General features: G+C 42.8%; 2 protein-coding genes and 1 pseudogene across 2 annotated transcripts; 2 read left to right on the top strand and 1 right to left on the bottom strand.

The window, feature by feature from the left end:
- Positions 1–406: 406 nt before the first annotated feature.
- Positions 407–2357, top strand: LOC130139054 (phosphatidylinositol 4-kinase gamma 8-like; annotated as a pseudogene).
- Positions 2358–4208: 1851 nt separating this feature from the next.
- Positions 4209–5299, top strand: LOC115664063 (3'-5' exonuclease-like). Its single transcript, XM_056315248.1, has 2 exons — positions 4209–4938; positions 5151–5299. Exon 1 carries the CDS (start codon positions 4287–4289, stop codon positions 4911–4913), a length of 627 nt encoding a protein of 208 aa, XP_056171223.1. The 5' UTR covers positions 4209–4286; the 3' UTR covers positions 4914–4938; positions 5151–5299.
- A 7147-nt stretch (positions 5300–12446) lies between these two features.
- Positions 12447–13187, bottom strand: LOC115667593 (uncharacterized). Its single transcript, XM_030589151.2, has one exon. The coding sequence runs from the start codon at positions 13185–13187 to the stop codon at positions 12447–12449; it is 741 nt and encodes a 246-aa protein (XP_030445011.2).
- Positions 13188–15044: the final 1857 nt, after the last annotated feature.

Genomic DNA, 15044 nt, shown 5'->3' with positions numbered 1-15044 from the left:
ATGTGCACATTGTCACCGTTGATCATGATTAGGTTGATATGAAAACCAGGGGTTTGAAGAGAGCCAGAAATGAACCATTTTTTTGTTTAATTTTTTACTGTCAATAGAGATCTGCAAACAAACTTTTATCCAGAAATGACGAGAAGGACGCAATTATGTTGCTCCAAAGTTATGCTCGCGTGTTAGGGACTGTTCTTTCCATGTAATAATTTTTCCAACTTGTTTTAGTTGTCAAATGTTCATCTCAGTCGATGTGTATTTTGGACTGACTCGAAGCCGTCTATTCTGAGATGCAGTTTCTGATGGCCAATTCATTAAGAAGACTTGTTCTCTGGGATTCCTCTGAGGATTACCCTTACCCTTGCCCTGCCCTGCTGCCATTTGTTCTCTTGACTGAGATTTTTCCAAAATGGCGGTAGCTGTCGATCAGCATCGTGGATTTAGGCCACCGAGCCGACCTCAGAGATGCAAACTACAGTCCTTCACTCATCTCGACTTCACCGTAATTGATCTCGGCCAAACCCATCTGGCCCGTTCCTCGGACCCAGCATTTGATATTGCTAATTTCCACCGATGCTTCTCCACCCCTTGCCTGTCCTTGACCACCCAAGTGGAAGAAGACTTTGATAGGAATCCGCGAATTGAGATTCTTGGTGGCTGCAGGGCCTTCAGAGCTCGCGCTCTAGTTGTAGAGGTTGCCATAGCAATGGCTACTGGTGTCAATCCTGTGCCAGTGTCGAGTGGACTCGGTGGAGCATACTACATGCGTGGCAGAGATGGGCATGACATTGCCGTGGCAAAGCCTGTTGACGAAGAACCTCTAGCTTTCAACAATCCTAAAGGCTTCAGGGGTCTGATGCTAGGCCAACCTGGCATGAAACGATCCGTATGTGTTGGTGAAAGCGGTGTTCGAGAACTGGCTGCATACATTCTCGACCATGGCGGATTTTCCGGTGTTCCTCCAACTGCTTTGGTGAAGATCTCTCACGTTTTAAATGAAAATGATGCGTCGCCAACATCATCAGCACCTTACAAGATCGCATCGCTGCAACGCTTTGTGGATCATGATTTCGATGCTGGAGAATTGGGTCCCTCTAGCTTCTCGGTAGCATCGGTTCATAGGATTGGGATCTTGGACTTGAGAATGCTAAATCTTGACAGGCACGCAGGAAACATTCTGGTTAAGAAACATCTAAATGAAATTACTGCCGCTGGGTCACTGGAACTTGTGCCGATAGATCATGGCCTTTGCCTACCTGAGTTCCTTGAGGATCCTTATTTTGAATGGCTGCACTGGCCTCAAGCCTCTGTTCCTTTTTCCGATTTAGAAGGAGAATACATATCCGACTTAGACCCCTTTAAGGATGCTGAGCTATTGAGGACCGAGGTTCCTTCTCTGAAGGAGTCCTCTGTCCGGGTTCTCATCCTATGCACCATCTTTCTAAAACACACTGCGGCTGCTGGCTTCTGTCTTGCAGATATAGGCGAGATGATGACTCGCCAGTTTTCTTGTGGGCAGGAGAATCTCAGTTTATTGGAGGAGCTGTGCGTTCAATCCAAGGCTAGCATGCTGATGACTTCGGGCGATGAAGAGCCTGATGACGAGACCAACGAAGAAAACGACCTCGAAGTTACTCAGTTCGACATGGAAAACGGAGATGACATGGAGGAGGACTCGGACCTCCCTGAGACGGCTAGGCCGCATAAAGTTCCCAGGTTTTTATCCGTCAAGTCAATGTCCGGGCTGCCTGACGTTATTATCTCCACAAGGGTTGGAAAACGACCCCCTGATCTGTGAATACGAGTCATATGCGATAGAAGACGACGAGGGTGAAAATCGTGACGCTGCCATCAATGGTCACAAGATGGGGGTTTTCAACCGGAGCATGAGTTTTGCAGTGCAACAACATGTCAATGAGGGCGAGGGGATCTCTTTCGGAGACATGAGCGAAGACGAGTGGGTTCTGTTCCTCGAAATCTTCGAGAAGCTCTTGCCCGCGGTCATCGAGAACGCTAGATGTAACGGCTTGAAGCAGAGGTTGGGAACTTCTTGCGACTTCTGAGGATTCTCCAAAGCAATAGACGATCAAAGATCAGCAAAAGGATAAAAAGAAACCGGACACGATCGCTTGTAATTACTGTGGATTAATTTTCCTTTCATGTTTCCCAAATGACATGCTAGTGTAGAATTGTAGATAATGACCGTTCGGGCCGACGCGAGAGGAAAAGTGATCGGCAAGTTGCCATCCTTTCCTTTTTCGACCGTCGCCTGTTTTTCTCCTCCGTTTGTACTATCACCATGCAAATGTATCAGTGTGTACGTATTGTGAATAAGCTCATTGCCCCATTTATACCAACATGTGTTTGTTCACTCTGATATGCACAATCAAATTCGAGGGTCTGGTTGTCTGGAACATTACAGTAAAGCTACTCCAGAAGTCTTTTTCAAATTGGTGCTGGTGCATCTCTAGTCCTGTGACGACTTGAGAATTGTAATCATGCCAGTAGCTGATGTACATAGAATGTTTTTGTTTCTCGGGATAACGCTAGAAATGGTTTCTGAATTTTGGCCAAATATGTAATGTAATCCACGAATTTTAAATTTATTCAATATGATCTCTAAACTTTATCCAAATATGCAATATTGTCTCCGAACTTTTAATATGTTCAATGTGATCATTAAACTTTTGGAACATATTCAGTTTAGCCCCTAAACTATATGAAAATATTCAATGTTATCATTCTATTAATTCAAGATCAGAGATAATATTGAATATTTTGATATGATCCAATGATTGAATTGTACATGCCCCATTTTGAACAAATTAAAAATCGAGAGATTATATTACACATTGAGCTAAAGTTCAGGAACACATTGAACAAATCAAACTCGTGTCATTTTATTTTATTTCTTTAATGAAGTAACGAGGGAATTTTGGTCTCACGAATAAAGTATTTAGGGCCTGTTTTTAATATGTTCAATGTGATCATTAAACTTTTGGAACATATTCAGTTTAGCCCCTAAACTATATGAAAATATTCAATGTTATCATTCTATTAATTCAAGATTAGAGATAATATTGAATATTTTGATATGATCCAATGATTGAATTGTACATGCCCCATTTTGAACAAATTAAAAATTGAGAGATTTATTACACATGAGCTAAAGTTCGAACACATAACAAATCAAACTTGTGTCATTTTATTTTATTTCTTTAATGAGAACAAATTTGGTCTCACAATAAAGTATTTGGGCCTTTGGCTGAATGCACCTCATGAGGTGCCTTGGGCAAAAACTTGCATTTTTGGAATGCAGAGATGCACTATTCATCGTCCAAGGAACCACCGGAGGCCGCCTAAGGGAATGCACCTCATGAGGTGCCTTGGGAAATCGGAATGCACGACACTATTCATCGTGCCCAAGGAACCACACCGCCGCCTAGGGTCCGACGCCGCGCCGGGGTCGGCGACCATGCCGCCTGGGTCGCTGACGAGCGCGCGGGCGCTCGGTCGCGCGACCTAGATTTGGGTCGCGACCCGAGCGCCGCCTCGACACGGCAACCCAAAGGCGGCGGTTGCCGGAGTCGGGTGACCCCCAGGCGGCGGTCGCCGGAGGTTGGGTCGTCGCTGGAGGTCGGCCGATCCACAGGCGGCGGTTGCCCGACCCCTCAGGCGACGCTCGGGTAGCGACCCAGATCTGGGTCGCGCGACCCGAGCACCGTCTGAGGTCGGGCTACCCTAGGCGGCGGTCGCCGGAGGTCGGCCGACCCTCAGGCGGCGGTCGCCGGGGTCGCACGACCCAGGCGGCCTCGCCTGAGGTCGCACGATCTCAGGCAAGGCTGGCCGGCGGTGGTTGGTTCAGGCCAATTTTTTTTTTTAAATATTAGCAAAAGTCATTTACAAAATTAAGTTTTTACCAAATGATATTTAGCTCAAAGTTGCTTTCAAATGTGATTTTAAAATACATATTATCAAACACTACTTACATTTCGAAAAATCCTTTTAGCTCAAAGATATTTGTATTTTACCAAATGCAATCCCTCGAAGCCGAAGCAAACATGCCATAATTTTCTCTCTTCTCTTAAACGGAAGAGAGAATTTTCGTCTTTATCACACTGACAAGTCACGAGCTTTCTGTTTTAGCAAAAAAAAAAAGTCACGAGCTTTCTGTTTTATATTGAATTAGGTAGCAAAGCACGGTCAAAAGTCACGACTTTTTCTCCTCTTCTTCTCCTTCTGCTCTTCATCCCTCTCTCTGAAATCTCTGCAACGCGCCGACCACAATGACGATCGGCATCGTCGACCACGGGCTCCCCGACGACACTCACAACCTCTACGACGTCTCCTTCTACGGCCTCAGCGTCCGCACCCTGCTCACCCACTCCCCTCCCATCGCCTCGTCCTGGCTCGCGTCCCGCGGCTCCCAGCCCCTCCTCGTCGGCTTCGACGTGGAGTGGCGACCCAACTTCAGCCGCAACGTCGACAACCCCGTGGCCATCCTCCAGCTCTCCGTGGGCCTCGACTGTCTCATCTTCCAGCTCCTCCACGCCCCGGAGATCCCCCAGCTCCTTGCCGACTTCCTCCGCGACCCCCGTCACGTCTTCGTCGGGGTCGGCATCGACGAGGACGTCGAGAAGCTGCTCTGTGACTACGGCCTCGGCGTGGCCAACGCGGTGGACCTGAGGCCACTGGCCGCGACGGAGCTGGGTCGGGAAGAGCTGAGAAGGGCCGGGCTGAAGACGCTGGCGAAGGAGGTCCTGGGGAGGGAGATCCAGAAGCCGAAGCGGGTCTCGACGAGCCGGTGGGACTACCAGTTCCTGAGCAGCTTGCAGGTCCAGTACGCGTGCCTGGACGCTTTCGTGTCGCTCCAGATCGGAGAGGCTCTGAATGCCGGTGGTGCTCGCCCATGAGGCCTTTGCTCGTGGATGAAGGAAGGTAAATTTTGGTATTTGGGTGGAGGCTCTTGGTAGGTTTTTCGGGTTTTTATATTTGCTTCTTCTTGTGCGAGAATTTGACTCCTGAAATCTCCGACTCCGACCGTAAAAAGGATTGACTGCAATTTGTGGAGATTCATAACTTTCTCTTTGATGTTATACTGACTGATGGTTTGACATGGTTTGATGGTTAATTGCATCATTTTCAAGCAGGTTGGGATGTTGTATATCTGTTCTGCTTGTCATAGTGCTGTTCATGATCTGGGTTTTGGATACGATCCATAAACATGGCTAGTAAAAATGGGGATTTGATTGTATTCTTTACATGAACTGAACAAGTATGCAAGGAGTTTAAATGTATAGATGGCTATTTATGTCAAAAACGCCAGACTAATGAAAGCATCTTTGCTGGAGGCTCTCTCTGAATATGTCGCCTTGTCGGAAATCATGGATGCGATGCCCTTGACCTTGACCGGCTTTAGAAAGATTTCTCCTGCTTTTTAGTTAGGATTTGAGTTCGTTCCGAGATTTAGATATTTCCCATTTAGGTATTTGTTTCTTGCATTGGCACATTACATCTGGTGGGATTTATGAACTCGCAGCCGTCATTTTTAGGACTGTAGAAAACGTGCATAATTAAGGTCCGGAAGCACGTAAAGTTTTTGCTCACTCCATCTCTCTCTGGTTAAAAATCTCTGCTTTTCATCTTATGTTGAGCGGGCAAGGGAAACACGAGACTAGTGCTTATTATGTGGACAGTGGAGCTCATGTATCATCCTGTTTCCTTGTGGCCTGGAATAGGCAAAACTGGATTTCATTATTTAAACTACTGCTGTTAAATGTGAGCCAAACGGTGCAAGGATGAGATTTAGCTGATGATTAATGTGCAGTACTTCTTTTTCCTTGTACTTACATGCATAGGCATGGGTGGCAATGAAAAGGAATGGATAGAGTTGACTGAGACCTAGCATCTTTCTGCTTCAATTTTGAGTATTGAATGATGATTAATGACAGATTAGTTGGTTTCAAATCCGGCCTGCAATGTGTTCGTTTTGGTATGGATCTTCTCTCTTGTCGGTGCATTAGTTTCATTGCCATCTAGCTTTCTTCGTTGCAATCGTTACTATAAAACTGAATTAATTTTGTTAGCTGTACTTTGGCAAAAGAAAAAGGAGAGATCCTGATAGCATAATCCTCACTAGTGAGACTTCCGTTTTGTGAATCACTACTCTCATCTTCAATGTAAGCTTCTATATTTCCTCAAAAGCTAAGTGTGTGTTTGTGATAACGGTCTTTACTGCGATTGAATGCATTGAAACGAAGATGGGGATTGAGGAATGTGTATGAGCCATGTATAATGTGAAAGTTTGCTTGCAGCTCGGGACTGATCAAACATATGTTAGCATGTGTAATTAATTTTGTGCATGGTTTCCAAACCAATTACTAGTCAGCTGTAAAATGGATGTTAGCATAAGTTGACATGTATTTGAAACTTGTGGGATGAATTCATTGGAGGAGTATCGTTTCGTGGCTATGCTCATTCACGTTCCACATTTGAAGACATTGAGATTTGGCAGATTTGATGCATTAAATCGCATTTTTCGCAACAATTGTACGTGAACATACGCTGCACTATGAAACAAATGTGCCGTCCATATTTTTGGTTGTGTAAAACACTGACCGGGGATTTCGATGCACGTGAAGTTGGTGTCTGTTGCGTATATATGACTGCTAGGTTCTATATTTTTCCATCTTCACTCGTCAAGGTGAGAGAAGAAGAGACTATGCATATATACAAGCAGATTCCCATTTACTAGCTGTGTTTATGCAGCATCCCAACCTGCATGTCGCACACGCACGCGACTCTTGCCTTGTTAGAATGGGTTCTGGAGTTCATCCGACACGGGTTTTGCTCTCTCTGTGTGACCCGCCTTGGATCTTGATCCTTTGCAATATCAAGGCTTTGTACAGGAGATCACAAGCATACTTGAAAAGTTCTGATTTAGAAGAGGAGGAGGCGAGGGTGATATTAACGAAGCGTTAATTCTCCAATAAGATGATAGGTATGTGAATTTTCGCCATGTGACTAGGGATGAGTATGGTCCGGGTTGGGTCGATCCAGTATCTAACCTAGGGACCATCCTGCACAGTGTTGGTTCTCAACTAGGGACGGGTTGGGTCGGTCCAGTATCTAACCTAGGGACCATCCCGCACAGTGTTGGTTCTCAACTAGGGATCGACCCTATGGGTTCGGTCCAATTTTAGGATCAATCCGGGACCAACCAAATTTTTTTTCTTTCGTTTTTTGTATTCCTTGAAAGAACAAACAAACTGTTTGAAATTATATATACATCTACAATGCGATATCGAGCAACCAAACTGTGAACACCGTTACAAATCAAACAGAAATATAAGATAAGGCAACCACAGAAACTCTACTCGCCAAAAAGAAAGAGATTTTTTTAATGAGCATAAAGCCCTCTGATCAAGCATAAAACGGGGAAGCATAAATAAGCAGCATAAATCAGGAAATCACATGAACTTGAAGTTCAAAGATGAAGTACAAACTGAGAAGCAAAAGTGGAAAAATAAATACCCAACACAAGTTGATAACTCACGCGAGCTTGAAGCTCTCAAATCAAACACAGACCGAGAACTTACTAGCTGAGTTGCGTTCGTGGGGCGAGGGAAGAGAGGTGAGTGAGCTACATTTGTGAGGCGGGCCAAGAGAGGTGAGCGATTCACCAGCTAAGCTACTGAGTTGTGTTCGTGAGGCGAGTGAGGAGAGGCGAGAGATCTAGCGAAGAGAGGCGAGTGAACTCAGCTCGGCGAAGAGAGGCACCATTTGACCAAAAAAAAGAGAGGCAATAGGGTTTTTAACTTCTCTCTCTATATATATACTGGGTTGGTTTGGGTTGGACCAACCTTAAAGTTTTAGGATCAAGAACCAACCCATACAGTCCAGGTTTTGGGGGTCCTAGAACCAAGAACCGGCCCAGTCCCCCTGGAAACCGGACCAAGACTGGCTGGGTTAGACCGGTCCAGGGTTGGTCCAAGGTTGGTCCAGGGTCAACACCCCCACATGTGACTCTTCATGATACGAAGGCGACCAGATTGGATTATTTTCTTCATGCAGTCAGAACTAAAAACTCATGTTTTGCTTGATCGAACTGTTGCAGAGATGGGAAACTTGTGTTCAAGGAGCATTAAAGGAGAAGCTAAAGGAATACAAGGTTCATCAGGCCGAGATATCTAGTACAATCCTCTCAAGGACGGCCTAAAACAGAACAAAAGCATTTACCAAGCATCGAACTGCAGATATTCCCATTACAGCTGTTCTTCTTTGTACAATTTAGACTCCATTGTGTAGCCTGTGAAGTGCACTCTAGGGACAATGGACGGATTCTGTGTTTCTTCCAAGCAGTTTGCTTCCTTTCCAGAGTCGGTGAGATAGCTCCACGACGTCAACTGGCCGATGGTGCTGAATTTTTCAGTTTAATAGACGGGCTTCCTCTCTACGAATCAAATGGTTCTTCGCAAGTTTGCAAGATGGAGAGAGTCTGAAGGTCTCAATGTAAAATAGCGACAAGAAGCGGGTGAATGGTGTTGGATCTTTCCGCTCTTTGCCAATTGGCTAATAATCAACGAAACGGGTCAAGCTCTAGAGATTTTTTAAAGATTACAAAGGCTCAGAAAGGTCTTGATGATTCGCTGCAAGATACAATCTTCTGCAAAGAACATCTGATATAAATGTTTGACACCCAGTTTTGTGACCGTGGAAAAACTTCGTGGATGCGCATTGCAATGCAACTAGCGTGTATTTGTACACGTGAACGTCTTCTAATAAAAGATTTGTATATCATATTTTAAACTATGGCTTAATGAAATTTTACAATAATCACATGAAAGTAATTTCCACGTACAGAAAGGATGGGGATGACAAGGGATTAGTGGATGAGTATGAAGTATGCAAACTTCTGTGCAAATATTTGTACTTCTTCAGTTTACGCAATGTCCATGCTCATCACATTTTTTTACTATACTTAATGACGTGCATTTTAGGAAGAAGCGGTTACCCAGAAATGCAGGAACTGCTTCTTATCATATATAGAATTGATTGATTGAGAAAATTGGTTCCTTGGCTCACTCTAGTATCTCCGTTATGAAAAGCACGTTACGTTCGACCGTTGAAAACAGAAACATTGATCTTATCCCGCATAAATTTCTATTTCATTTAATCAAGGAGATTATGCAAAGGCCGTTATTGGCGTTATTTTGTTAGTTATACTTGAGTATGAATTAGAATATTATGGTTAACTGCACACGTGTCATTTTAGTTGGCGAGATGCCGAGATTAATTAGCATATTCATCACATCTAATCAATCCACATTAATTACTTAGACAATGCGAAACATATGTTTATACTAGACAAGTAGCTTGACATCGACGACACCAATGCGATACGAAAAGCATTTCTCCGGTCATGATCAGAACCTAAGGGACAAGTCCAACCCTCCATTTTCAAGTCCCTGAGTGCCGAAGGAGCTTCCATTGGCAAAAACATTGGCAATTGGTGGTCTCCGTCCCGTGCTCTGAGGTGGAACGCTAGTACAGAAGTTTGGGTCGCCATTATAGTTCATAGGTTGTTGATATACGATTCCATTTAGCTGATTCACCATGGCAGGTTGGTGCCACGCCGAGGCTCGAGGGTTCGTTGTTGTTGTTGTTGTTGTCGGCTTCAACATCCCACTGTAGATAAGTCCAACATCATCAACAAGTGCAGGCCAAGTACGAGGCCCATAGGCAACGGGGCGTCCCGAGACACGAAGTGCCTGCATGCCAAAATAATATAGGTTAAAATTAGTATTCACCTGAGAAAAGACATTAGCAATCCGATTCATCACATGCGCCTGCCTTTTTGTGGCATGCTCACGCCTGTGGCTTTGTGTTGGCCTCCCTAACGACTGTGTTAGAAAGTCCAATTCAAAAGATTAAGCTGTTAAATGAAAACGTTATTTAATATTTCAATATTCTAATACTTTCCTTTGCAAGTAGATTGGATGTTGGTCTAAGCCTAAAGCACATAAATATTTAATTGGAGAAGCATATAAGGGGTTTAGAAAAATTTGAACTTAAAACCTCTTGCTCTGATACTATTTGTTAAGGGCACATAATAAATGCCCAATACATTTACATAGGTATATCGCCAAGAGAGAGCCTAAATCCGAGAACGTCAATATATCCAGTTTGACTCACCTTTACTAAAAAACCTAAGCCAATAAATTATGGAGCAACTAAGATATTATTTATTAACTGCTCCAAACCCACCAATTCTTCGATGTGTGGCCTTTTCCTAACACAACTCACATTGCAACTCAACAATTTCTCCCTCATGTGTGACTTTTTATACTAACATATCTCAACTTGAATCTCCAATGCGACTTCTCATCCCTAGTCTCTTTCTCCAAACCGAACTATGAGACTGCCATCAAGACTGCGTTGCTACACCACAATGCCTACCTTCATCCTGATCTCTTTCGCCAAATTGAGCCATGAATAATGCCCGAAAATCGCATCGGTCATGAGATTTAATCATTGAGATATTCACCAAACACTTGAACAAATTGGGGGCCCACCAATTTATCATCGGTTCTGATATCAAGTTCAGAATAATAATGTGGATGAGAAGTCTGGAATTTGTGTATATTTTAATATATGTTGAATAAAAATACATGAACCTATTTATAGACTTTATTAGGTAATGATTTTAGATAACATATCAATCAAAATATTCAATGGGAGATATATGTGCAGTCTTGAGAGATGTAGAGAATCAACATAATTATTTAATTATCTTTCATATAGAAAATTATCTTGGAGAAATCTCTAATTCTCTCTAACATCCTCCCACAAACTCAAAGTGTCTAAGTTAGCTTGAGTTCAAAATCAAGTCAAACAATTTCATGAAAGCTTGTTTCTCCAAATCAACACTTACTAGCGTCGGGCTTGGTGGATCCGTAACGAGGCAACATGTGGTGACGCGTGAGGTAGCGTTTGGCAGCTGTTCGAGGCAAAACTTCAGGCTATGGCTTGTCGGAGGGCGGCAAGTCTAGTGGTGGTGTTGGCTTCTCGAAATGACCAGCGAAAAAAAGTTGAGAATCGGAGGGGAACAATAAGTGGCCTATACGATGCGGTTGGCTTGTGAAACAATAACCGAGCGATGTGGCCGATATCGTGACTTACATGGCTGGCTTGTAATTACTAAGCGACACGGCCTATGCAACTAGTGTCAAAAGAAAGCCACCTCCATGAAAAAGGCTTGATTGGGCGACGCGATCGGTGTAGTTGGGCTCGAAACACGACTATTGTGGAGTGGACTCGACTAAGTGCTTCTCGGTGAGACTTGTGCGCACGGGGTGAACATTGTTGAGCGGTAGGGATGGATTTATTTGGGTGTGCATTGGGTGCACCGGGTGCACACTCTGCACACTAAATCCGGGTAGCGAGGGTATTGTTGAAATTTTGTTTCGACTTTCATGTTTTTCGAGAGAATTCAGTGGATTGATCGCGAGTGCAGATCCATGGTGGTCATCATTAGAGAGCATCGCTTCAAGTGCTAAGGATACGATATTCTCACGGCCTTCCCCTCCGCATGTCCGGAGAGAAGAGTCTCTGGGGATTTCTCTTCTGATAGTGGTTGTACTTATTCCATGGCATGGTTATAAATGCTTGATGTGCTTGAATGAGAAGCAAGAATGGATTATATGTAGTGTGTAGATGTTGCCATGACCGGAAGGATATCCAACTTGTTTTTGATATGACATACACTTGGATGGCAATCTTGCAATTGGAGTTTTAATATGATGCGGATTTGACTTCAGTATTGGCAACAAAAATCTTGTGGGTCCAACTTAACCATTTGAAAAGGGGAAAATGACACAAATAGTTTATGAACTTTGATTTAAAGTGCAATATGGCTCCTAAACTTTTAATTTGTTCAATGTAGTTTCTGAACTTTAACTTAATGTTCAATGTAGTTCTTGAACTTTTAATTTGCTCAATGTCGTCCATGAACTTTTGGTATATATTCAATTTAGTCCCTAAACTACATTAAACATTAGTACTAAATTTTACGCTATTTGCACAACATGTAGGCCTTTGAAGACAGAAATGTCGATGTTTTTCCGGGTAAAAATCTAATCAAGTTGATCATCAGATTCCGAGAAAGCCATTATTAGCGTTATTTTGTTAGTTATAGTTGAGTATGCATTAGATTTGTATGGTTAACTGCACTTTTGTGTCATTTAAGCAGACAAGATCCCAAGATTAATTACGATATCCACCGCATTTAATTCATTCACAAAAATTACTTGGACAACGCGAAACAGATGTTTTACAATATATCCTAGAGAATTTTAGCTTATTAGTAAAACCCGAACTTCAATGGAGCATATTACATTGATGACACCTCTTTTTACAATATATGAAAAGCAGTTCTCTGGTCATGATCAGAGCCGAAGTGACAAGTCCAGCCCCTCGTTTTCGAGTCCCTGAGTGCTCCTCAAGGAACTGCCGTTGGCAAGAACATCGCCAAGTGGTGGTCTCGGTCCGGTGCTCTGAGGAGAAACCCTAGTGCCAAAGTTAGGGTCACCATTAATAGGTTGATATACCATTTCGTTTAGCTGATTCGCCATGGCAGGTCGGTGCCATGCCATGGCTTGGGTGTTCGTTATTGTTATCGGCTTCAGCATCCCCCCGTAGGCAGGTCCGATAACATCAGCAGGTGCACCCCAAGTAAGAGGTCCATAGGCAACCGGGTGGCCCGGGACAGGAATTGCCTGCAGGACAAAATAATACGGGTCAAAATCAGGGTTCACCTGAGAAAAGGCATTAGCGATTCGATCCATCTCTTGCGCCCGCTTTTTTGCGGCATGCTCACGCCTGTGGGCTTTCTGGTGGCCCCCCAACGACTGCACGGTGTCAAACTCCGCATCGCAGTACTTGCAACCGTAAGCCCGGGTTGCAATGGTATTGTTGAAATTTCGCTTCGGCTTTTCGGATTTCTTTCGAGGAGGTTTTTCGAGAGAATTTGATAAATTGATCACGGGTGCAGATCCACGATGATCATCATTAGAGAGCTTCGCTTCAAGTACTAAAGGATTCGATATTGGTGCCGCCTTGCCCTTCGCATCTCCAGGGAGAAGAGCCTCTGGGGATTTCTCTTTTGAGAGTGGCTGCACTTGTTCCATCGCCAAGTTATGAATGTCTCATGTGCTTGCACGAGAACAAAGAATGGAGTATATGTAGTGCGATGATGTGGCTATGTATGGAAGGATATCCAACTTGTTCTTGATATTACATTCACTAAGTTGGTAATCTTGTAATTGTGTTTTAATAGGACGTGCTTTGACATCAGTATGGGCAACTAAATCTTGTGAGTCCAACTTAATTATCAGAATGGAAGTGACAAATCGCAAGCTTATAAAAGTGCTCTCCATATAGATCAACAGGGGTGAGATATCCATGGAAGATCTAGTCATAAATAGAGCACCTAGACGTCGGAATGGCTATGACATTAATGTACCAATTGGAGAACAAATCCAATCACTGAAAGTCCAAAATGATTAAGTCTTAAGGAGTCCTCTAAAATTGTTATGAATGTTGAAAATTAAACGCAACAAGCCCGAGCGAATCGCATTAATCCGAATTGTTGGCCATCACCTCTACGCGCACGTATCGGATTGTTCTATAGTGGGGAAAGGTACCAAAAAAAGTGCTAAACGTATTGCATTGGTACCAATTTAGTCCTAAACCTTTCAATTAGACTAATTTAGTCATAAACCTTTTTTACTTTGGTATCAATTCAGTCCATTCGGCCAATTTAGATTGGAATTGCTGACATGGATGCAGGCTTTCCTATGTGGCATGGCTGGCGCTGGCGTGGATATTTTTTATAATTTTTTGAATTTTTTAATAATTTTTAATTTTTTTCCTTTTTACAGGCCAAAGGGAAGAGAAGAAAAAAAAAGGAAAAAAAGGGAAGAATTATTAAAATATTATTAAGAATGTCCACGTCAGCATCGACCGTCCGCCGGCTATGCCACTTAGGATGGCCGGTGTCTACGTTAGTAATATTCGGCCTAAATTGGTGGTACTAATGTGAAAGGGTTTTTCTGGGGAAAATTATCAAAAAAGTTTTAAACCTATTGTAATTGCACAAATTCAGTCATAATCATTTTTTTTAGACAATTGAGTCCTAAACCTTTTGTATTTATGTCAATTCAGTCCATTTGGCCAGAAATCGCCGACATGGACACCAGCAGTCCTATGTGGCGCCGCCGGCATGACAACCAATGGTGTGTTTTCTTCTTTCCTTCTTCTTCTTCAGCCATTTTTTGAGTATTTGAATAAAGATGCATTAGTGTTCTTGAGTTGATCTTGAGCATGACTCTTGGGTGTTAGGGCGGATGATAAACATTCATACCTCCTGACTTTCTTGATTTTCCCTCTGAGAAAACTTCACGGATTGCTCAATTCGACATTCAGTTTTTTGCCTTTTCTGTTTAGTGCGGCATTTGTACAAATTCTCTCTCTTTTTACCTCATCATTTAGAAGAGAATGGGATTACTCTTTCCTTTGCGCCTCGTAATTCTTAATCTTTAATTTCTTTTAAGGCTTAAAATATCTTATTTTTAAATCTAGTATTAATGAAATTACTATGATAGTATAAAGGGAAAAAACAATAAAAAATCCCAAATTATGCCCAACGTGACGCATTTACCCTAAACTTTTTTGTGATATCAAAAACTCTAAATTATGCCAATTGTGGCACATTTATCCTAAATTTTTTCTTGTGACATAAAAAATCTAATATTTGTACCTATGTGATACATTTATGCTCTGTTAATGTTTCGTCAAATGATTTTTCAGCCAAAACATATTTTTATTTCACTTAAGTCACATGAGCGCCATGTTAACACTGTTTGCTTTCCGACATCCATGTAGGCGAATTTTTAACGGTGATCATTGACGGAATCTTGACAGAGGGTAAATATGTCATATAGGTACAAGTTTGAGATTATTGGTGTCATAAGAAAAAGGGTTAA

Source organism: Syzygium oleosum, unplaced genomic scaffold, assembly GCF_021117445.2.
Source record: "Syzygium oleosum isolate NSW1041296 unplaced genomic scaffold, Sole_v2.1 Sole_v2.10, whole genome shotgun sequence".
NCBI lineage: Eukaryota > Viridiplantae > Streptophyta > Magnoliopsida > Myrtales > Myrtaceae > Syzygium > Syzygium oleosum.
The sequence above is the reverse complement of the archived record's forward strand: the minus strand, read 5'-3'. Positions and strand labels throughout refer to the sequence as shown.